A 24,295-nucleotide genomic window follows, 5' to 3' on the forward strand; every position below is an offset into this window, starting at 1 on the left:
TAACAGTTATAGATATGCGTTTCCCCAGATAAAGGCTAAAGATAAAGATAGAAGGTTTAAAAAAATGGGCAAGGGAAATGGATTTCAGTAAAGAGATAGAGAAATTATTTTTTAAATGAAAATGGCCATTCCACCACCTCTACCATCTACCCTGTAACCTTCAATATTAATATCCAAGTCCAGAATGTCCCCAGAGATCCAAGTTTCAGTCAGTACCAGAATGTCCGGATTTGTCTGCAGCCCAGATCTTAATGTCCAGTAAGCTCCTAATGTCCAGATTCATTAAGTCCTTTACAATTTTTTAAGTCACATGCAAGCAAGCTATGTTCAATAGGCAGTTGCAGGCCCTGTCTCATGGTTGATATTGATATACTGTAGTTGGTATGGCTATAAGATTGCATAGAACTACACCATTTGGTATATCTATCCCTATTAGTATTAGAGGAAGGACAAGACATTTGAATGACTTTTCTAAAGTTAGCACCAAAGGGCCTGAGGCCCCAGCCAATGTCAATATGAGGATCTCTCAGATTAACCAATGATAGAATGTTATATTTGGTTGCTATCGTGCAACAGCCCACGCCCTCTTACGTGATTTGAAAACCGAGGCGGCATTCAAGTTTATGGAATTCACATTTGAACTAAAAGCACTGGGTAAGCAGACCCCAGTTGGCTTCTCTTTTGAGCTAACAATAGCAGATCTAAGAGTGGGGCGTATGCCTTATGGCTAACGAGACGTGGTGTGATCACAGAAACATACAGGAACTCAAATCCTTCTGTTCACCTGATTTAGAATTCCTCACAATCAAATGTCGACTGCATTATCTAACAAGAGAATTCTCTTCGATTATAATCACAGCCGTATATATTCACCCCCAAGCAGACACATCGATGGCTCTGAATGAACGTTATTTGACTCTTTGCAAACTGGAATCCATACATCCTGAGGCTGCATTCATTGTAACTGGGGATTTTAACAAGGCTAATCTGAAAACAAGACTCCCTAAATTGTATCAGCATATCGATTGCGCAACCAGGGCTGGCAAAACCTTGGATCATTGTTATTCTAACTTCCGCGACGCATATAAGGCCCTGCCCCGCCCTCCTTTCGGAAAAGCTGACCACGACTCCATTTTGCTGATCCCTGCCTACAGACAGAAACTAAAACAAGAAGCTCCCACGCTGAGGTCTGTCCAACGCTGGTCTGACCAAGCTGATTCCACACTCCAAGACTGCTTCCATCACGTGGACTGGGATATGTTTCGTATTGCGTCAGACAACAACATTGACGAATACGCTGATTCGGTGTGCGAGTTCATTAGAACGTGCGTTGAAGATGTCGTTCCCATAGCAACGATTAAAACATTCCCTAACCAGAAACCGTGGATTGATGGCAGCATTCGCGTGAAACTGAAAGCGCGAACCACTGCTTTTAATCAGGGCAAGGTGACTGGTAACATGATCGAATACAAACAGTGCAGCTATTCCCTCCTGTTCCTAAGAAAGCTAAGGTAACTGAGCTAAACAACTACCGCCCCATAGCACTCACTTCCGTCATCATAAAGTGCTTTGAGAGACTAGTCAAGGACCATATCACCTCCACCCTACCTGACACCCTAGACCCACTCCAATTTGCTTACCGCCCAAATAGGTCCACAGACGATGCAATCTCAACCACACTGCACACTGCCCTAACCCATCTGGACAAGAGGAATACCTATGTGAGAATGCTGTTCATCGACTACAGCTCGGCATTTAACACCATAGTACCCTCCAAGCTCGTCATCAAGCTCGAGACCCTAGGTTGAGGCCGGAGCAGTTGCCGTACCAGGCGGTGATACAGCCCTCCAGGATGCTCTCGATTGTGCATCTGTAGAAGTTTGTGAGTGCTTTTGGTGACAAGCCGAATTTCTTCAGCCTCCTGAGGTTGAAGAGGCGCTGCTGCGCCTTCTTCACGATGCTGTCTGTGTGAGTGGACCAATTCAGTTTGTCTGTGATGTGTATGCCGAGGAACTTAAAACTTGCTACTCTCTCCACTACTGTTCCATCGATGTGGATAGGGGGGTGTTCCCTCTGCTGTTTCCTGAAGTCCACAATCATCTCCTTAGTTTTGTTGACGTTGAGTGTGAGGTTATTTTCCTGACACCACACTCCGAGGGCCCTCACCTCCTCCCTGTAGGCCGTCTCGTTGTTGTTGGTAATCAAGCCTACCACTGTTGTGTCGTCCGCAAACTTGATGATTGAGTTTGAGTTCCTGTATGTTTCTTTCATCGCACCATGCCTCGTTAGCCATAAGGCATACACCCCCACCCCTCTTCTTACCAGAAAGGTGTTTGTTTCTGTCGGCGCGATAGGTGGAGAAACCCGTTGGCTGCACCGCTTCGGATAGCGTCTCTCCAGTGAGCCATGTTTCCGTGAAGCACAGAACGTTACAGTCTCTGATGTCCCTCTGGAATGCTACCCTTGCTCGGATTTCATCAACCTTGTTGTCAAGAGACTGGACATTGGCAAGAAGAATGCTAGGAAGTGGGGCACGATGTGCCCGTCTCCGTAGTCTGACCAGAAGACCGCTACGTTTCCCTCTTTTTCGGAGTCGTTTTTGGGGTCGCTGCATGCGATCCATTCCGTTGTCCTGTTTGTAAGGCAGAACACAGGATCCGCGTCGCGAAAAACATATTCTTGGTCGTACTGATGGTGAGTTGACGCTGATCTTATATACAGTAGTTCTTCTCGGCTGTATGTAATGAAACCTAAGATGACCTGGGGTACTAATGTAAGAAATAACACGTAAAAAAAACAAAAAACTGCATCGTTTCCTAGGAACGCGAAGCGAGGTGGCCATCTCTGTCGGCGCCGGAAGTTTTCATTACAGACCATATCAACAGGGCATTGTGCATAATGCCTTACTATGCCAGGCCACGTCTGCTTAGTGACAGCAAACAACACAGCAGTAACTCATTAGACCTCTCAAGTGATTAGGATATTTAGAAACCCCCAAGAGCGACAGAGAACAAATTATATGATAACATGAATGGAAATGAACTGACTGAACTACTGTCTTTATCAAAGCTTTGTAAAAACTCACATAGGGGTGTTCTTTACAGATAAATAGCCAGCTTAGCCTATAGCTCAAGGGCAATAATTGTGCTGCACCTTCTAAACATTATATTGTGAAACAAATTAAGGAGAATGAACAGTATTCAGTGACAGCAATGAGCTTCTCTTGCTCTAAGGGGGGGGGGGGGGGGTTGAATGCATCACAGACAAAATCAAAGGGATAATATGGAGATATACTTGGGGGAAATTAGAATGCTCAGATAATGTGAGGATGGTTACACAGAAGAGGATGGAATATAGGAAACTAGAAATGAGCTGTTTAACTCAGGGGCTCAACTCATCATCCACAATTATAGCCTGGACTGACAGTTGGACCACATGCAAAATGTGATCCCTTCCAATATATAAAAACCTGATGAATACCGATTATTATAAATAAATGATACATGTAGTATTTCTGTTTTGGCCGAAGTCTGCTCATAGTTACTCATTTGGTTGACATTCTGGATGAGCTCCAGTATTTGCCTACTCAACTGAGGAGAGGAGCAGGGCAATGTGCCATAGAAGGGCTAAGGCCCAGATGGTCTCTGAACTTCAAATGCCATATGTCAGAGGCTCAAGTCCTGTGGTATGTGCAGGTTGGCACTCTGAATTTCTGGTGAGTAATAGGATGAAAAAGGAAAAGCATTAACGATATAAAGGAATTGTGGAGGAGACCAACAATGTTCTGTCAGGAATCAAACATCACCTGCCGCCTATCTATCAAAGATTGATACAAAAACTGACAGCTGAGAAAACCTATTTTGACATTATTCCATTCAAGTGGGTTTTTGCATATTTTTTAAAATAAGGTTTTCCATTGCACCAGGATTGACATTGAGCTAGTTAATCACAAAAATAGCAGCAATGCTTCATATTTCCAAATGTAGAAAAGGGGTAGGTAGGCCTACAATATAATGGTCAAATCTGATCAGTCTTTTGGCCCTATGTTCACTCAGAATACTTAACCAAAGAGAGGGCCACATTGGCAAACAATGCCTTGTGGAAGGGAACACAGTCATTAATATTTAAAAGGCTTCCAAGAGAAAGGAGACAAGTACTGGGGAGTGCTCTCTCATTTTGCTTTAGCTGAAGCCAAGACAATGAGAGCTAAGGACACTTTAGGCACATAGAGACTACCCTGGCATGGCATGGTCGTATGTGTATTCCACAGCTTCTATTCCTGTGTCAAGAGACTGAGTTCTCCTCAAACAACCTAGTTGACAAGCACAGCACAGTTCTCCGTGGGAGAAAGACTGTTGCGAAAATCTAGATTTGATGTTTGTAATATTCTGTACTACATCATTTGCTGATGGGTTTTGTTCAAAGCATTGTAGCCTAAGGGTTGAGAACAAGGCATGTATTTTCCTAGGTAGCCTAGTCATTTGCAATCATATTATGCTGCCCAACATTGTAGACATACTCCAGCACCAGTACCACTAAACTCATGTTGTCAATACATAACTAGTGTATCCACAAAGGCAACTGCAAGTGCATTTTTAAGGGTTACATGTAATGCATTCAATAGGGCTGTGCCAAAAAATCTAATCAAAGGAGAGAAAAACCTGCTTTGAAGAAACCCTCTCTCTATAAATAATATAAAGATTAATATAAATTAATTGATGTGACTCCAATCCCATTTCCAGTTCATTAGGATCAAGACAGATTTAATTGTCTGACTGAGGAAGTGCAGATGTTGTTGTTTTTTTGTCAACGCTACAGGGAGCTATAACACAGGACTAGTAAAGGGTCAGTGCACAACTTTTGTGAGAAAATCATTTTCTTGATTAATATATATATATTTAAATATATATGTTTTTACATTCTGATTCTTCGGGGGGGTGCAGCACCCTAAGCACCCCTACTCCCTGCGGCTATGTGACTGACTCACATTCCGCAGCCAAATCAAAGAGGTATTCCATCCACATATTGGCACAATGCAGCCTGCAGAGGGTCAGCTGTTTACTCACCCGCACCTGCCCACAATTGCTAATAACCCATCTGCAAACCCCTGCTATGTGTGATAAAGTGGAAATCTGAGGCCTGCACCTGATCCTAACCCGCTAACATAGAAAATGTGCTGTAGGCTAGTCAAAGCAATTTAACAATATTTTGACAGGGGGTGCATGATTTTTTGTTGTTGCCTGATTTTTTTATTTCTGACATTTTGGTAGGGTATTTGTTAGTCAACTTGTCTATAATTGGGTACATGCCGCTTATACTGTATGTTGCCCTAGGAGACTAAATAAACCCTTGCTCACCAGATTGTCATAAACCGATATAATGAATGCTTCAATCTACACTGAACAAAAATATAAATGCAACATGCAACAATTTCAAAGATTTTACTCAGTTACAGTTCATATAAGGAAATCAATTAATTTAAATATATTTATTTGACCCTAATCTATGGATTTCACATGACTGGGAATACAGATATGCATCTCTTGGTCACAGATACCTTTTAAAAAAGTAGGGGCGTGAATCAGAAAACTAGACACATCTCCTTGCATAGAGTTGATCAGGTGCTAGATTGTGGCTGTCCCATTCCTCTTCAATGGCTGTACGAAGTTGCTGGATATTAGTGCGAACTGGAACATGCTGTCATACACGTAAATCCAGAGCATCCCAAACATGCTCAATGGGTGATATTTCTGGTGAGTATGCAGGCCATGGAAGAACTGGGACATTTTCAGCTTCCAGGAATGGTGTACAGATCCTCTTGTGACGATATCTCTGTGCATTCAAATTACCATCAATAAAATGCAATTGTGTTTATTGTCCGTAGTTTACACCTGCCCATACCATAATCCCACCACCACCATGGGACACGCTGTTCACAACATTGACATCAGCAAACCGCTCACCCACACGACGCCATAAACGCCATGTCTGCCATCTGCCCGGTACAGTTGAAACTAGGATCCGTCAAAAGCACACTTCTCCAGGGTGCCAGTGGCCATCGAAGGTGAGCATTTGCCCACTGAAGTCACGATTCTAAACTGCAGTCAAGTCAACACCCTGGTGAGGACAAAGAGCATGCAGATGAGCTTCCCTGAGATGGTTTCTGACATTTGGACATACTGCCAAATTTTCTAAAATTACATAGGTAGCTTCTAGTAGAGAAATGAACATAAAATTCTCTGGCAACAGCTCTGGTGGATATTCCTGCAGTCAGCAGGTATTTTAGAGTGGCCTTTTATTGTCCCCAGCACAAGGTGTACCTGTGTAATGATCAATCTGTTTAATCAGCTTCTTGATATGCCACAGCTGTCAGGTGGATGGATTATTTTGGCAAAGGAGAAATGCTCACTGACAGGAATGTGAAAAGATTTGTGCTCAAAATTTTTGAGAAATAAGCTTTATGTGCATATCTGGACGGTTCTGACTTGGAATACGTGGACAACTACAAATACCTAGGTGTCTGGTTAGACTGTAAACTCTCCTTCCAGACTCACATTAAGCATCTCCAATCCAAAATTAAATCTAGAATGGGCTTCCTATTTCGCAACAAAGCATCCTTCACTCATGCTGCCAAACATACCCTCGTAAAACTGACCATCCTACCAATCCTAGACTTCGGCGATGTCATTTAGAAAATAGCCTCCAACACTCTACTCAACAAACTGGATGCAATCTATCACAGTGCCATCCGTTTTGTCACCAAAGCCCCATATACTACCCACCACTGTGGCCTGTATGCTCTCGTTGGCTGGCCCTCGCTTCATACTCGTCGCCAAACCCACTGGCTCCAGGTCATCTACAAGTCTCTGCTAGGTAAAGCCCCGCCTTATCTCAGCTCACTAGTTACAATAGCAGCACCCACCCGTAGCACGCGCTCCAGCAGGTATATCACACTAGTCACCCCCAAAGCCAATTCCTTGTTTGGCTGCCTTTCCTTCCAGTTTTCTGCTGCCAATGACTGGAACGAACTGCAAAAATCACTGAAGCTGGAGACTCATATCTCCCTCACTAGCTTTAAGAAACAGCTGTCAGAGCAGCTCACAGATCACTGCACATAGCCCATCTGTAAATAGCCCACCCAACTACCGCATCCCCATACTGTATTTATTTATTTATCTTGCTCCTTTGCACCCCAGTATCTCTACTTGCACATTCATCTTCTGCACATCAATCACTCCAGTGTTTAATTGGTATATTGTAATTACTTCGCCACCATGGCCTATTTATTGCCTTACCTCCCTTGTCTTACCTCATTTGCACACACTGTATATAGGATTTTTCTACTGTATTATTGACTGTGTGTTTGTTTATTCCATGTGTAACTCTGTGTTGTTGTATATGTCGAACTGCTTTGCATTATTCTTGGCCAGGTCGCAGTTGTAAGAACTTGTTCTCAACAACTAGCCTACCTGGTTAAATAAAGGTGAAAAAAAATGTAAAATAAAAAAAATATGGGACTTTTCTGGGATATTTTATTTCAGCTCATGAAACATGGAGTCAACACTTTACATTGCGTTTATATTTTTGTTCAGTATAGTTGACATATAGTTCTCTGTCATCTTCTTTCATAGAGCAAAGATACTTAGGGACCTTGGAGAAAATGGTGTAACAAAAACAATATGGAAAGATTTTCTATGCAAAATTTCCAGATGACATTAGTTTGACCGGTTGTATTGAAATAGAAAACTGTGAAAATGACCCAACATGTTTCTGATAAGATTTCAGTATGGCTTGGATGCATATTTTATGTGGTTGAAATACTATCATGAGTTTGCCTACATTTGGTATCTCATTTCACTGCAGGAAATGCTTCATTTTGCAGTATTAATATTAAGGCTACGTGAGAGGTTATAAACCTACAGTCAGCGTCCAGATTTTAGTTTCCACTAACCCATCTGAACATTAGAATACAGTTCCATTAAAATTCATAATTTGAAGTCCCATCTTTTGACTGTCACGATCATCACACATAGGCTTAACATAGCTAGCACTGCTATCATCCTCTTTTACCACTTCACCAAACTTTACTTTTCTGGCCCTCCCTTCTCTTTATTTTCAACTCTCCATTTCACAGCTTTTCTCTTACTGAAATAAACCCAGACATTGTTCTTTTTGCCTCCATGGATTGACAACCTTTTCTGCCCGTTCTGAAAAGCATTTGGCGATTTGCATGTAGGCTACTTGGCACACATACAGTTTGGCCCTAAAGCTTAGGCTTATGCACTAATGCCAGATAGCCTCAATGTAGCCTATAAACAGAAATTGCACTAGAATGATTTTTTAAGTTTTTGTTTTCTCTTTACTCAAACCGCCCAACATCCATTCATCCACACAATATTTAATGACCCTAAACCTGTCTGTTGTGCTATGCGGGCTATGAGTCAAACAGTGCATCACTACAGTCTAACACAAAGGTGGCCATTTTGAAAGATACATAAATCCCCTTTGTCTACTTTCTGTACTACCTGATTATGGCACTCTCCCAGATACGTTGGTTATAACAATGGGGTGGCGGCGTAGACTAGTGGTTAGCGCGTTGGACTAGAAACCAAAATCTAATAGTACAACCAAATGATCTGGATTGCATTTGAGATGACATTAAAAATGAAATATTACTGAAAGTGATCAATGCTGTTCAAGATTTTGTGCAGATTTTTAAAGCAATTTTGAAGATTTCCACAGACTTGTGACCTGCCTGCTATCTTGAACACATTTGCTTTCTATGATTACATAAGACATTTATAGTTACAGTAGGCTAATCTCAAAATGTAGCCATGGATGTGTTACTCATTTTAAGGTAGAATAAATACTGTTACATTAGTTTGTAAGCCTTAACTTTAGGCTTTTTAATGTATTACAAAATAATATAATTGAATTTTGTTTAGTTGGCAACTTTTAAAGGATATCTAATGCTTGGATAGTTTCATTTTAGCCACTGGCGTTACCCTATTCTTAATCCTATCCTAAATGTTTAGTTTAGTTGGAGATGTGAAGCCAACATATCATTTATTAACTTGTTCATTTGTTACTGTACTGCCAAAGTGATATTGAATTGTGTTTTGTTGTCAACAAATTCCACTTTGTCTACAAATGTATGATTTATATATTGGATTCACATCTCCATCTCAACCAAGTTGAAGAATAAGACTAAATTAAATCAAACTTTATTTAAAGTGCATTTAAGTTTGAAATGATTTGATTTAGTCCTATTCTTTAATCCAACATATAAATTATTAATTTGTGCAAACTGGAATTGAAGTCAGACTAAGTCAGTGGCACAGATGGCACTGTCCAAGCGATGATACATCTCCTTCAAATGTTGATATTTGGTTGCGTTAACAACTAAACACAATTCAATATCTAGTTTGTCTGCAAATGAATAATTGATATGTTGGATTCATGTCTCCATCTCAACCAAAATTCTAAGTTAAAGAATAGGACTAAATCTAATCACTTTAAATGCACTTCAAATAAAGTTTGATTTGATTTGATTTGGTTTTTTATTTTATATTTGGTTAAGATGGAGACGTGAATCCAATGTAACGGATGTGAAACGGCTAGCTTAGTTAGCGGTATGCACTAAAAAGCGTTTCAATCGGTGACGTCACTTGCTCTGAGACCTTGAAGTAGTGGTTCCCCTTGCTCTGCAAGGGCCGTGGCTTTTATGGAGCGATGGGTAACGACGCTTCGAGGGTGACTGTTGTTGATGTGTTAAGAAGGTCCCTGGTTCACGCCCGGGTATGGGCGAGGGGACGGTTTAAAATTATACTGTTACACCAACATATTAATGATACACTTGCAGATGAAATTTGAAATCAACCAATGCTTGAAACACTAGGCCTATATGTATTGTCTATTTTTATTTGAACCCTGGGTTGAATTGAAACTGTCACACCCACCCACATTTGTTTCACCTGTCTTTGTAATCGACCATCTTCCCTATTATCCCCTGTGTATTTATACCTGTGTTCTCTGTTTGTCTGTTGCCAGTTCGTCTTGTTTGTCAAGCCAGACAGCATTTTTGTGTCAGCTCCTGCTTTTCCCCAGTCTCTCTTTTCTTGCCTCCTGGTTTTTGACCATTGCCTGTCCTGACCCTGTACCCACCCGCCTGACCACTCTGCCTGCCCCTGACTGAGGCTGCCTGCCATCCTGTACCTTTGCCCCACCTCTGGATTACCGACTTCTGCCTGACCTGACCCTGAGCCTGCCTGCCATCATGTTCCTTTGCTCCTGTTGCTGTAATAAACATTGTTACTTCGACACGGTCTGCATCTGGGTCATACCTTGATTCCTGATAGAAACAATAGCTGTTGATGACTTTGCAAATGCTATATCAATCTAAGCAGTTTCATTGATGATATATGACTTACAAAGTATGGTTACATTTAATTTGCTCTTTTGCCCTTTGGAATGACTTCGATAGCAACAGTCAATATATTTAGATATTAAAAGGTCTCTCAATAATCTCTCTCGCGATAGCACATTGGTAATAGTCAGTGACAAACATAAAAGTTGGGCTTGGTTAAAACCCTGGATAGGAGGCAAAATCAACAGCTGAAGAACAACTCTCCAGTAGGAGGTGCTGCCAAGGCTATTATTTGTATTTTATTTTATAGTGTATATAATGTTGAAGATCTGATGTTGTTTCAAAGGTACAAATTCAGCAAAATTTCAACTGAACTTTATATGAATCAACAATATTGGATCAATATGCCTCAGCTTACAGAAGGAGACATCCAAAACAAATGTATCCATAATTAATAATAGTGGCCAGCCATACTGTGTTATTAAGTATACTTATTTTCACAAAATCTGCTGGATTGGATCCAAAGCCTAAAAACATAGTTAGCACTGGTGTAGAGAGCAGCAATTGTGGGAATGGCAGGATTAGATTTCAGGAGATAAACCGTGCAATGACAAGCTGACAGCTCCATCTGCTTCCTTATCACACATAGACAAATAGTTGTAGGATGTCAGAGGAGTCTCTAGTAAAGTGCATCCGTGTATAGCCAGTGTGTGTGTAGGTACTCAGACAGATTTGACAGTAGGCCAGTTTAGAGGTTAACAAAATGCAAAAGCATGATCAAACCTGATGTGCTTCGATTCCTTGATGCATTCTTCCAGGGCACATTCTGTGCCACTTCTTTAGTGTTTCGGTATTTAACTCACCTGTCGTATCTTTGGGAAACGAGCCTTGCAAAATTACTTCCAATGATGTGTTTAGATGATGGCAAAAGCTGTAGTGCAAATGGTATGTCTTATCTATAGTATAATCAAGGGGGAAAGTTACACCAAGTCAAGGGATAACAACCGTTATAACTCCTGGAACCTTGAAGGGTTCTCGTCAGCAACCACAGTCCATTGATGTTGTAGCAGGATACCAAAGAGTATACACAGCAGTATACGCTGGGAAGGTGACATCTATTTCCACCTCCACTTCCCTGTCCACTTTTTCGGTTTTTGACTGAACTTGAAGTTAGCACTGTCATGGCACTGTCCAGGGTTCTGAATGACAAGTGATTTCCGCAGGCTAGTTAGATGTCTTCATTTTATCTGTGGCTTCCTCAATGTAAGGGACAACAGATGTGTTTACTAAGGATTGTCTTACAATGCTCTGCCTTCTTGTGTCTGTGGCTTGGCACTAGACCGTAACCAAGATGAACGTAGCTGGGGCTATTTTGGCTGCACAGACCTCCGTTGACACACTTCATCAGCATTCAGTGTGAGAGGCTAGCAAGCCTCCCATCCAACCTCATCAACTCTTCATTATCAGCGTGGATTAAATCCAAAACCCTTTACAACTCTACACACAGCCTCACAACCAGTGTCGGTTAAAGAAATAATAGGCATTTCATGCAGTCTAACACTGACCAACTGAGATAAATATGGTCATGAATTCAGTAGACTACTAAATAACATGTCCAGTGGCGTGTATTCATGGATGCCTTTAAGTATGTTTTCAGTGTATTAAACTGAGTATATATAGCCTTGTTGTTTTGATTATGTTTAAATGTTGGAAAAGAAGAACAGGTCTTACAGGTCTGTGAGAGCCAGAAATCTTTCTTGTTTGTAGGTGACCAAATACTTATTTTCCACCATAATTTGCAAATAAATTCATTAAAAATCCTACAATGTGATTTTCTGGATTTTTTTTCTCTCATTTTGTCTGTCATAGTTGAAGTGTACCTATGATGAAAATTACAGGCCTCTCATCTTTTTAAGTGGGAGAACTTGCACAATTGGTGGCTGACTAAATACTTTTTTGCCCCACTGTATGTATATATACACAATTAAGCATAATGACTATGTTTTAGGTATTTGAAAAAGGCTAAATTCTCTAACCACCCCAGAGCCCTCCTCACATTCTTTTTGTACCCTCAGATTTTGGGAGTGCATGATATCCCTGATAGCAGTAGCATTGCCAACCCAAGCCTGTCAGATTTCTGACAGTCATTACTGAGCTGAAAATGGGTCTCGTCTCTGTGGAGAGTGGGAGAGCTCTACACTCTAAAACAGAGGAAAATGTGTCTGTGACCGTGCTAGGGCTTTTGGGACAGTTTCCTCTCTGTGCTACACCTAATTATAATCTGTAGCAGACAAAGGAAGCGTTTCATTTGAGATGTTTCAAATGTGCCCAGAAATAAGCTTTTGGAGAACAGGAGTTGTAAGGAGAAATGGCAATTGTAAATGTAATCTTACACTGTAAGGGAAATTACTATTAGAAATTGCAGACAAAGACATGCAGTCTAGTTGTGCAATGTGATATATTGTATTGCAACTGAGTATACCAAACATTAGGAACCCCACCCCCAAAAAATGTGTGTTGGGGGATGGACTCTACAAGGTGTCGAAAGCATTCAACAGGGATGCTGGCCCATGTTGACTCCAATGTTTCCCACATTTGTGTCAAGTTGGCTGGAGGTCCTTTGGCTGGTAGACCATTCTTGATACACACAGGAAACTGTTGAGCATGAAAAAACAGGCGTTTTCTATACTCAGCGTATATTGATATGTGTCTACAATTAATATTGAGCACACATTCTACTCTTAAATATGTGATCTATGATATATAAGAGATCAATCCCCAGATTTACTCAGTGGGTCTCAAAAGGGAAACGTTGCTTACATTATACTAGATAATAATACTAGCATTTAAATGATGCTTAGAAAACAGCTTTCCAAAAGGGTTCTGCGGCTTTCCCCATAGGATAACCCTTTTTTATATCAGGTAAAACCCTTTTTGGTTTCAGGTAGAACTCTTTTGGGTTCCATGTAGAACCCTCTGTGGAAATGGTTGTGCATGTAGCCCAAAACGCTTTTACCTGGAATCAAAAGGGTTCTACCTCCCACTGGGCGCATACTGGTTGGGACAATTTCCTCTTCGTGATACATCTAATTATAATCCGTCATGTGTTGCTGCCATGTTGTTGTCTTAGGTCTCTCTTTAAGTCTTTCTTAATTGTTGTGGTCGCTCTCATCATGATGTGTGTTTTGTCCTACATTTGTATTTTTAAACCCAGCCCCCATCCGCGTAAAATGAGGCATTTGGCCTCATGGTAGGCCTTCATTGTAAATAAGAATGTGTTCTTAATTGACTTGCCTAGTTAAAATAAGGTTAAATATATAAAACATGTTTAATCAATGTTGACGTTGAACCAACGTGGAATAGACTTTGAATTGATGTCCGTGTGGGCTGGAACCAAATGGGGTTAATCTCCTATTGGGACAGCCGAATAACCCTTTTAGGTTCTAGATAGCAATTTATTTTATAATTGTGTATCGCTTCACAGATACGAGATGGCTTCATTGAGTCAAAGTATAGGGTGTACAAGCATTTTTTGTATTTTGCATATTTTTTTTAGATCAGCTTTAATATTTCAGATTGTGGGTTCCATCAAATGTAATTGTCTACATCATTTCCAATCCCCCATATATATTTTTTGTAAATATATATATATATATATATATATATATAAATATTTGTTATATTATATTTGTTATAATATCTCCCCTAACCCTACTACCCCTCCCCTAATTGGCGTAAACTAATAGACCACAACACTTAGGCATCTATTTCCAGCTTATACAGTACATACTATGTACATTTTATGGACACAGCATATTTTACAATAGTTATATTTTGTTTGTTTTTTAGTTCCATCCTCCAGCTACCCTCAACCCCTCCAAGCATTACTCAAAAGGAGCTAACGCACAGATATACCTACTCTATGCTGTTGTACACTTCTCTCAAAATAGCCCTGTGAGGAGGGCATTTCACTACTATTCTCTTATTTTAACATTTAAACCATGTACATTAGTTAATTCATGTTCATCAAACAAAATGTCTTAATATCGCCTTAGATTATTTGCCACTGATTTATTTTCCTTCTGATACTGTCTTGGGTTCACTAGTTTCCTAGCAACCACTTTAAGACACTATTTTGTGTTACTTGTGTTACCATGACCCAGTTTTCTGGAATAATTCAAGGTGGTTAAATATAATTTGCAGGATCAATTTAAACTTAGATAGAATATCTATTGAATTCCAAAAACGTATACAAATCTTGTTTGAAAGGTACCAGGAGTTGGATCAATTCTTATCCTCTACACAATAGAGTAATACAACAGACTAAATGTACAAAACATTATGAACACCTGCTCTTTCCATGGCATAGACTGACCAAGTGAATCCAGAGGAAAGCTATGATCCCTTGTTGATGTACTTGTTAAATCCACTACAATCAGTATGGATGAAAGGGAGGAGACAGGATAAAGAAGGATTTTTAAGCCTTGAGGCAATTGAGAGGTGGATTGTGTATGTGTGCCATTCTGAGGGTGAATGGGCACGAAAAGTGCCTTTGAACGGGGTATGGTAGTAGGTGCCAGGCGCACCAATTTTGTGTCAAGAACTGCAACGCTGCTGGGTTTTTCATGCTCAGCAGTTTCCCGTGTATATCAAGAATGGTCCACACATTGAATACTATGTGGGAAGCATTGTATTCAACATGGGCCAGAATTCCGGTTGTACGCTTTCGACACCTTGTAGAGTCCATCCCCCGACAAATTGAGGCTGTTCTGAGGGCAAACTCATTATTAGGAAGGTGTTCTTAATGTCTTGAACACTCACCGTATATAAAAACCTTACCCCAACATCAGTCTTGGCCACAAGGTGGTGATCTAACAACTTGCTGACTATTTTGCTGTGCGTTAGCTCCTGCATGTGCCAGCAAAATAGTCAGCAAGTTGTTAGATGTCCACCTTGTGGCCAAGACTGATGTTGGGGGTAAGGTTTTTATTGAACCAATCACCAATGGTAGGTGGGGTCTAATAAAACAAGGTGAATGTTCTGTATGATGTTTAAATACTCATTATAGTTATTGATCCTTATAAAAGGCAAATAGAATGAATGGCATACAAATGTAGCAATGAAAATGAATTAATAAGGTAGGTGGAGTAATGTTTTCAATTCCCTGGACCATTCCCACTGTCGTATGCATAATTAAAGTTGATCCTGTCTTGAAACATGGGGATGGTGTCGTGTCCTGTGATTTTGCTCTTCTCAATGGACGTGTTGAAACCGTTATCTCTGAACATCCCACTTCTCAGCATGTGTTCTGAAAACTTCCGATAACTGCCATTAAAAGTTGTCTGAAGGGATAGGAAAAATTAAACAAAATCATGTTCAGACAGATCAGTGCAAGTAATCATGTTTTTTGTTGTTTTTTTTTTAGATTTCCATACGGTTTATGGCATCTTTCTTACAGGCATTTCATGAACGGTTGGTCTCTTGCTTCCATATATTTGGCTTGATGTCTGGTAGAATGGGTGGTTTTTCTTCGTACTGAAATAGACAAATATTATCTCAGTGCATTGATCATCAAAAGCAAACAACCTTTTTGGTGCATAACATTTATTAGCAAAATGGTTAAAGGACCAATGCAACTTTTTATTTCTCAATCTGTTTGTAACATATTCTAGTTTTGGGAACATATAACTGTATTGAGATCAAATGTTTCATCGATGAGAACATGTGCAGAATGTTGTCCAAAAACCATCTTGCATCATCTTCTCCGACAACCGGCCACTGGGTTTCCTCTCATCACCATATTTGGTGGTGAGTGGAAATGCCAACTGGATACTTCAGATTTATACATCCGGTGAAACATCTGGCTCATTGTTCTATCTGTGACAGCGGTGATTGTCAGACGAGGAGACATTCAGAAAATCTTCTCACTAAAACATCTGTAGCGTCCGACCGGTTCGGGCTACACCAGGGATTCTGATTTTCCATGTATGAAAATGTTATTCGATGCATTTCTATGGGCTAAGCAGTAAGACCAAATTCAATGTTCAATTAAATATATTTTTATTTTCTACCCACAGGGGTCCTAAAATTCTAAATCAAATAGGAAAACTATCCTTGGTATAAAAACAATTCCATATGTTAGCTTAGTAGAAAACCCTCTGATATTACTTTCTTTAGTAAAAAAAAATGTGCTGCTGATAATACTGCTATAGTCGTCAAGGAAAAGGCAGAGGACATGTACAATTGAATTCAGAAGTTTACATACACCTTAGCCAAATATATTTAAAATCAGTTTAATCCTAGTAAAAATTCCCTGTCTTACGTCAGTTAGGATCATCACTTTATTTTAAGAATGTGAAATGTCAGAATAATAGAGATTTATTTCAGCTTGAATTTCTTTCGTGACATTCCCAGTGGGTCAGAAGTTTAAATACACTCAATTCGTATTTGGTAGCATTGCCTTTAAATGGGTTAACTTGGGTTAAACATTTCAGGTAGCCTTCCACAAGCTTCCCACAAAAAGTTGGGTGAATTTTGGCCCATTCCTCCTGACAGCTGGTGTAACTGAGTCAGGTTTGTAGTGCTCCTTGCTCGCACACGCTTTTTCAGTTCTGCCCATAAATGTTCTATGGGATTGTGTTCAGGGCTTTGTGATGGCCACTCCAATACCTTGACTGTCTTGTCCTTAAGCCATTTTGCCACAACTTTGGAAGTATGCTTGGGGTCATTGTCCATTTGGAAGACCCATTTGCGAACAAAAGCTTTAACTTCCTGACTGATGTCTTGAGATGTTGCTTCAAAATATCCACGTAATTTTCCCACCTCCTGATGCCATCTATTTTGTGAAGTGCACCAGTCCTTCCTGCAGCAAAGCAACCCCACAACATGGTGCTGCCATCCAAGTGCTTCACGGTTGGGATGGTGTTCTTCGGCTTTGCAAGCCTCCCCCTTTTTTCTCAAAACATAACGATGGTCGTTATGGCCAAACGGTTCTATTTTTGTTTCATCAGACCAGAGGACATTTCTCCAAAACATACGATCTTTGTCCCCATGTGCAGTTGCACACCGTAGTCTGGCTTTTTTTAATGGCGGTTTTGGAGCAGTGGCTTCTTCCTTGCTGAGCGGCCTTTCAGGTTATGTTGATATAGAACTCGTTTTACTGTGAATATAGATACTTTTGTACCAGTTTCCTCTAGCATCTTCACAAGGTCCTTTGCTGTTGTTCTGGGATTGATTTGCACTTTTCATACCAAAGTACGTTCAGAACGAGTCTCCTTCCTGAGCGGTATGTTGGCTGCATGGTCCCATGGTGTTTATACTTGCGTACTATTGCTTGTACAGATGAACGTGGTACCTTCAGGCGTTTGGAAATTGCTCCCAAGGAGGAACCAGACCTGTGGAGGTCTACATGTTTTTCTGAGGTCTTGGCTGATTTCTTTTGATTTTCCCATGATGTCAAGCAAAGAGGCACTGAGTTTGAAGGTAAGCCTTGAAATACATCCACAGGTACACCTTCAATTGACTCACATGATGTCAATTATCATATCAGAAGCTTCTGAAGCCATGGCATAATTTTCTGGAATTTTCCAAGCTGTTTAAAGGCATAGTCAACTTGGTGTATGTAAACTTCTGACCCACTGGAATTGTGATACAGTGAATTATAAGTTAAATAATCTGTCTGTAAACAATTATTGGAAAAATTACTTGTGTCATGCACAAAGTAGATGTCCTAACCGACTTGCCAAAACTACATTTTGTTAACAAGAAATTTGTGGAGTGGTTGAAAAATGAATTTTAATGATTCCAACCAAACTGTATGTAAACTTCCGACTTCAACTGTAGGTGTTGCCCATGTATCTGATGCTCTCTGGCCAAAAGGAGTATGGCATGTCATATTCATTTTGTCCAGACAGCATCAGATACGTGGGCTACATATAGTAAGCCAGAAGGGTGCTCTTTTGCTCACTCGGATGCTTTTTCTAATGAGATCATTTCAGCCACTTGCGAATTGAAGGAAAGTTGGCGGATGCACAGTGCACTGTTAGAATTAGAATTATTTTCGATGAACATGTGAAGGTAACCTACATTTTCAAGTGGTTTGTCATCAGATGAAAACATGACTGGTTGTGTTCATGGCACATGACTGACCTCTGCCTGGGGCCTCCAAATCACTAAGGCCGCCCCTGCTAATGGGAGGGATATGTAAACTGAAAACTAGCTGTTATTGGCAGATATGTTTGAAACTCTCTTTGTTATTGGTCTATTATTATTATCCTGTACTTTTCAATACATTTTAGCCTGTAGTTCTGAAAGTATCACTCATGAGCCGAAAGTGGTCCCCGACAATTGCACATCTCTGTCTGTCTGTCTGTCTGTCTGTCTGTCTGTCTGTCTGTCTGTCTGTCTGTCTGTCTGTCTGTCTGTCTGTCTGTCTGTGTGTGGATGGGAAACATACATTTACATTGCTAAAGCAAGTAAAATGGATCAACAAAAGTGAAGTAAATATTACACTCATCCAAGTTCCAAAATAATAGACTTCAAATGGCAAATTATGTCTATATACCGAGCTGTTACGACATGCAAATAGTTAAAGTATAAAATGATAAATATGGGTTGTATTTACAATGGTGTTTGTTCTTCACTGGTTGCCCTTGTGGCAACAAGTCACAAATATTGCTGCTGTGATTGCACAATGTGGTAATTTGCACAATAGATATGGGAGTTTATCAAAATTGGATTTGTTTTCTAAATCTTTGTGCATCTGTGTAATCTGAGGGAAATATGTGTCTCTAATATGGTCATATATTTGTCAGGACATTAGGAAGTGCAGCTCAGTTTCTACCTAATTTTGTGGTTTGTGTGCACATAGCCTGTCTTTTCTTGAGAGCCAGCTTTCTCAATAGCAAGGCTATGCTCCCTGAATGTGTACATGGTCAAAGCTTTCCTTAATTTGGGGTCAGTCACAGTGGTCAGGTATTCTGCCACTGTGTACTCTCTGTTAAGGGCCAAGACGAGAGGAGTGGTGCGGAAGGAGATGGCTGCCGTTTTACAATCCTGTAACCAATTGTGCTATTGCGTATTTTTTTTTGCATTATTTGTAACTTATTTTGTACATAATGTTTCTGCTACTGTGTCTTATGACCGAAAAGAGCTTCTAGATATCAGGACAGCGATTACTCACCCCGTACTGGATGGAAGAATACTTTTTCTTTAATGAGACGGACAGGAAGAATTTACTTCAGACACCCGACAAGGCCCCCATCCCCGTCATTCACAGGCAAAAGAGATGGGGGTATCGTGGACGAAGGTCCGGGTGCCTTGTAAAGATCCGTCGCCGAGAGGGTAATCTACCTTTACCATCGGTCCTATTAGCCAACGTACAATCAATCCATAATAAAATAGACAAACTACGATCATGTATATCCTGCCAACAGGACATTAAAAACTATAATATCATTTCTTTCACAGAGTCGTGGCTGAACGACGACATTAATAACATACAGCTGGTGGGTTTTAAGCTTTTTGGCAGGATAGAACAGAGGCCTCTGGTAAGACTAGTGGTGGCAATCTATGTATATTTGTAAACAACAGCTGGTGCACGAAATCTAAGGAAGTCTTGAGGTTTTGCTCACGTGAAGTAGAGTATCTCATCATAAGCTGTAGACCACACTATTTACCAAGAGTTTTCATCTGTATTTTTCGTAGCTGTCTATATACCACTACAAACTGATTCTGCCACTAACACCACACCTCAATGAGCTGTATACGGCCATAAGCAAACAGGAAAACGCTCATTCAGAGGTGGCGCTCCTAGTGGCCGGGGACTTTAATGCACGGAAACTCAAATCCGTTTTACCTCATTTCTACCAGCATGTTAAATGTGTAACCAGAGGGAAATAAAACTCTAGACCACCTTTACACCACACACAGAGACACATACAAAACTCTCCCTCGCCCCCCATTTGGTAAATATGACCATAATTCTATCCTCCTGATAGAAAAAGCAGGAAGCACCAGTGACTCGGTCAATTAGAAAGTAATCAGATAAAGCAGATGCTAAGCTACAGGACTGTTTTGCTAGCACAGACTGGAATATGTTCCGGGATTCTTTCGATGGCGTTGCGGAGTACACCACATCAGTCACTGGCTTCATCAATAAGTGCAAGTATGACGTCGTCCCCACAGTGACCGTATGTACATAACCTAATCAGAAGCCATGGATTACAGGCAACAACTGCACTGAGCTAAAGGGTAGAGCTGCCGCTTTCAAGGAGTGGGACTCTAACCCGGAAGCTTATAAGAAATACCGCAATACCCTCCGACGATCCATCAAACAGGCAAAGTGTCAATACAGGACTAAGTACAGGACTAAGATTGAATCGTACTACACCGGCTCCGACGCTCGTCGGATGTGGCATAGCTTGCAAACTACTACCGACTACAAAGGGAAGCACAGACGCGAGCTGCCCAGTGACACAAGCCTATCAGATGAGCTAAATTACTTTTATGCTCGCGTCGAGGCAAGTAACACTGAAGCATGCATGAGAGCATCAGCTCTTCCGGACGACTGTGTGATCACACTCTCCGTAGCCGATATGATTAAGACCTTTAAACAAGTCAACATTCACAAGGCCGCAGGGTTACCAGGACGTTTACCATGACGTGTACTCCGAACATGCGCTGACCAACTGGCAAGTGTGTTCACTGACATTTTCCAACTCTCCCTGTCTGAGTCTGTAATACCAACATGTTTCAAGCAGACCACCACAGTCCCTGTGCCCAAGAACACTAAGGTAACCTGCCTAATGACTACCAACCTGTAACACCCACGTCTGTAGCCATGAAGTGCTTTGAAAGGCTGGTCATGGCTCACATCAACACCATTTTCCCAGAAACCCTAAACCCACTCCAATTTGAATAACGCCCCAACAGATCCACAGATGATGCAATCTCTATTGCACTCAACACTGCCCTGGACAAAAGGAACACCTATGTGAAAATGCTATTTATTGACTACAGCTCAGTGTTCAACACCATAGTACCCTCAAAGCTCATTACTATGATAAGGAACATGGGACTAAACACCTCCCTCTGCAAATGGATCCAAAACTTCCTGACGGGCTGACCCCCAGGTGGTAAGGGTAGGTAACAACACATCCGCCACACTGATCCTCAACACTGGGCCCCCACAGGGGTGCGTGCTCAGTCCCCTCCTGTACTCCCTGTTCACTCATGACTGCATGGCCAGGCACGTCTCCAACACCATCATCAAGTTTGCCGATGGCACAACAGTGGTAGGCCTGATCACCAACAATGATGAGACAGCCTATAGGGAGGTGGTCACAGACCTGGCTGTTTGGTGTTGAGAGCTTCAAGTTCCTCAATGTCCACATCGCCAACAATCTAACATGGTCCAAACACACCAAGACAGTCGTGAAGAGGGCACGACAACGTTTATTTCCCCGCTTCTTTAATTAGAACAACAGTTTTCAGCTGTGCTAACATAATTACAAAAATGGTTTTCTAATGATCAGACTTGGATTGGCTAACACAACGTGCCATTGGAATACAGGAGTGATGGTTGCTGATAATGGGCCTCTGTACGCCTATGTAGATATTCCATAAAAGAATCTGCCGTTTCCAGCTACAGTAGTAATTTACAAAATTATCAATGTCTACACTGTATTTCTGATCAATTTGGTGTTATTTTAATGGACGGAAAATGTGAAATTCTTTCAAAAACAAGGACATTTCTAAGTGACCCCAAACTTTTGAACGTTAGTGTACATATTATCTCGACTAACCGGTGCCCCCGCACATTGACTCTACCGTTACCCCCTGTATATAGCCTCGCTATTGTTATTTTACTGTTACTTTAATTTTCTATTTTTTACTTTTTAAACAGTTTAACACTTTTTCTTCTAAAAGCATTGTTGGTTAAGGGCTTATATAGTAAGCATTTCACTGTAGGGTCTACTACACCTGTTGTATTCGGCGCAAGTGACAAATAAAATTTGATTTGAAATAGTATTCTAGTTTGCTCGGTTTTTTTGTTCATTCGTACCAATGTGTCAGGTAATTATCTTTTTGTTTTCTCATGATTTGGTTGAGTCTAATTGTGTTGCTGTACTGGGGCTCTGTGGGGTCTGTTTGTGTTTGTGAACAGAGCCCATGGACCAGCTTGCTCTTCTCCAGATTAATCTCTCTGTTGGTAATGGCTTTGTTATGGAAGGTTTGGGAATCACTTTCTGTTAGGTGGTTGTAGAATTTAACAGCTCTTTTCTGGATTTTGATAATTAGCGGGTATCGGCCTAATTCTGCTCTGCATGCATTATTGATCTCTCTCTCACACTCCCTCTCTCTGCTGTGTCCACTGAGCAGTTGGGCTAGCCCTGCAACGTCATTGGATAATACTTGGCCGACCTCTTGCTAGCTGTCACTCAAATGCTAGGGGCTCATTGGCAAGAACTCGAATTGCTAGGGGGCTGGCCCACATTTGGGAAAATGGCACAGCAGTTTCAAGAAAACAGTTGCTTTCAAATTAGGGATTCAATGGCTAATTGAGGTAAAACAATAATTATGCTCATAGATTATGCATGTATGAACTACACATTGACACATCTGGTACAAAGCGGTTGGTTTAAAAACACTTTGTCACCAAAAAATATTGACATTTCAGGCAGTCTTTTCCGTACAGCAATTACACTAAAAGGGCATTATCATTTTCACAGTATTATTCCAAACTCATAGTGTATACACTAGCGATATTATTTAAAATTAGGTTAGCCTTGTTATTGTGAACGTCTAGTTCCAGGCAACTGAATTGCTGTGAAATGTCAATGTTGCACACAAACAACTTTCCTGAAAATTGGAAACATCGAGGCGACCCTGTGAGTGGTGATATTGCAATGGGGGGGACACAGCGTGCATAACCGCATTGCGGGTTCGATTTAAATGCGCACTTTAACATGCTGTAATTAGGATTTACCTGTAGCCTTGAAAGCAATCGGGGTTATTAAAACGCTTAGGAAGATTTTTGTCCACTTTGTAAACGTCACTGGTTTTCATAGCTTCATTGTCGTCTGATGGATGAGTTTCCACATAGTTTTCACAATCCATGATTATGAGACGGTTTCGGCCCGGATGCACCCTACAACAAGGAGTAGGGTACTGTTTAAATTAGTTGCTACAACACAACTGTAACGAGGTGACGTCGGAGGGTTGGAACCATAGAGATCCTATTTCACGTGCGAACGTCACGTGCGAACGTTATGATGGTATAAAAGTCAGGTAAGTTGGTCAGCCATGGTTTGCCAGTGCTGTGATAAGATATTGTGTAAAACAATATATTTGAAGAATTATCTGTACTGTATGTTAGCTAGCTAGCCAGTTTTAGCAGAATGATTCCGTAAATGTTTCCAATTAACTGCCAATATGACAACATTCCATAAAAAGAATTGCAGCCAATCCACAGCCATACCGTGGCTTAATAATTTGATGAAATGATTTAGACAAATTGTAAATGCAACAAGTAATGATATTGTATCATATAATAGCACTCACAGCTTTCCACAAAAATACAACATTTAGACATTTATGGTCTGTTTACATATGCTGTATTTTAGAGGCTATTTATACAGAACATTTGTATAAAATCCATATAAACTGTATTTATAATTATATAACAATATTGTAGGTGGACAATAATTCTATTAGACAATTTCAGATATATCCCATGCCTTACTTTTATGTTCCTGTATAAGTAAAAGCAGGTAAGGCATCACCTCTGCCTCTACTGCCATTCAGTCCAATTGGTTTGGATTTCTCCCTAACCACAATAGCTGCCATTTTCACCGCATTCTGGAACTTTGAGGGTTTATGACATAGCCTCTCTATTAAAAAACTTGTCAATGGGTGCATCAGGTTCGC

At 40.7% G+C, this 24,295-nt stretch overlaps 1 protein-coding gene across 1 annotated transcript; it reads right to left on the reverse strand.

The window, feature by feature from the left end:
* Positions 1-15,318: 15,318 nt before the first annotated feature.
* On the reverse strand, positions 15,319-23,536 carry LOC135546976 (piercer of microtubule wall 1 protein). The gene is made up of 3 exons (XM_064975570.1): positions 23,355-23,536; positions 15,823-15,901; positions 15,319-15,708 (listed from the first exon to the last, which is right to left on the reverse strand). Exons 1-3 carry the CDS (start codon positions 23,483-23,485, stop codon positions 15,523-15,525), a joined length of 396 nt encoding a protein of 131 aa, XP_064831642.1. The 5' UTR covers positions 23,486-23,536; the 3' UTR covers positions 15,319-15,522.
* Between the last annotated feature and the right edge of the window lie 759 nt (positions 23,537-24,295).

Source organism: Oncorhynchus masou, chromosome 1, assembly GCF_036934945.1.
Source record: "Oncorhynchus masou masou isolate Uvic2021 chromosome 1, UVic_Omas_1.1, whole genome shotgun sequence".
NCBI lineage: Eukaryota > Metazoa > Chordata > Actinopteri > Salmoniformes > Salmonidae > Oncorhynchus > Oncorhynchus masou.

Coding starts and splice junctions, on each gene's coding strand:
- LOC135546976 (XM_064975570.1), bottom strand. CDS start 23,485: ATGGATTGTGAAAACTATGTGGAAACTCATCCATCAGACGACAATGAA. Junction 15,902..23,354: donor GATTGCTTTCAAGGCTACAG/GTAAATCCTAAT, acceptor TGTCTATTTCAG/TACGAAGAAAAACCACCCAT. Junction 15,709..15,822: donor CAACCGTTCATGAAATGCCT/GTAAGAAAGATG, acceptor CTATCCCTTCAG/ACAACTTTTAATGGCAGTTA.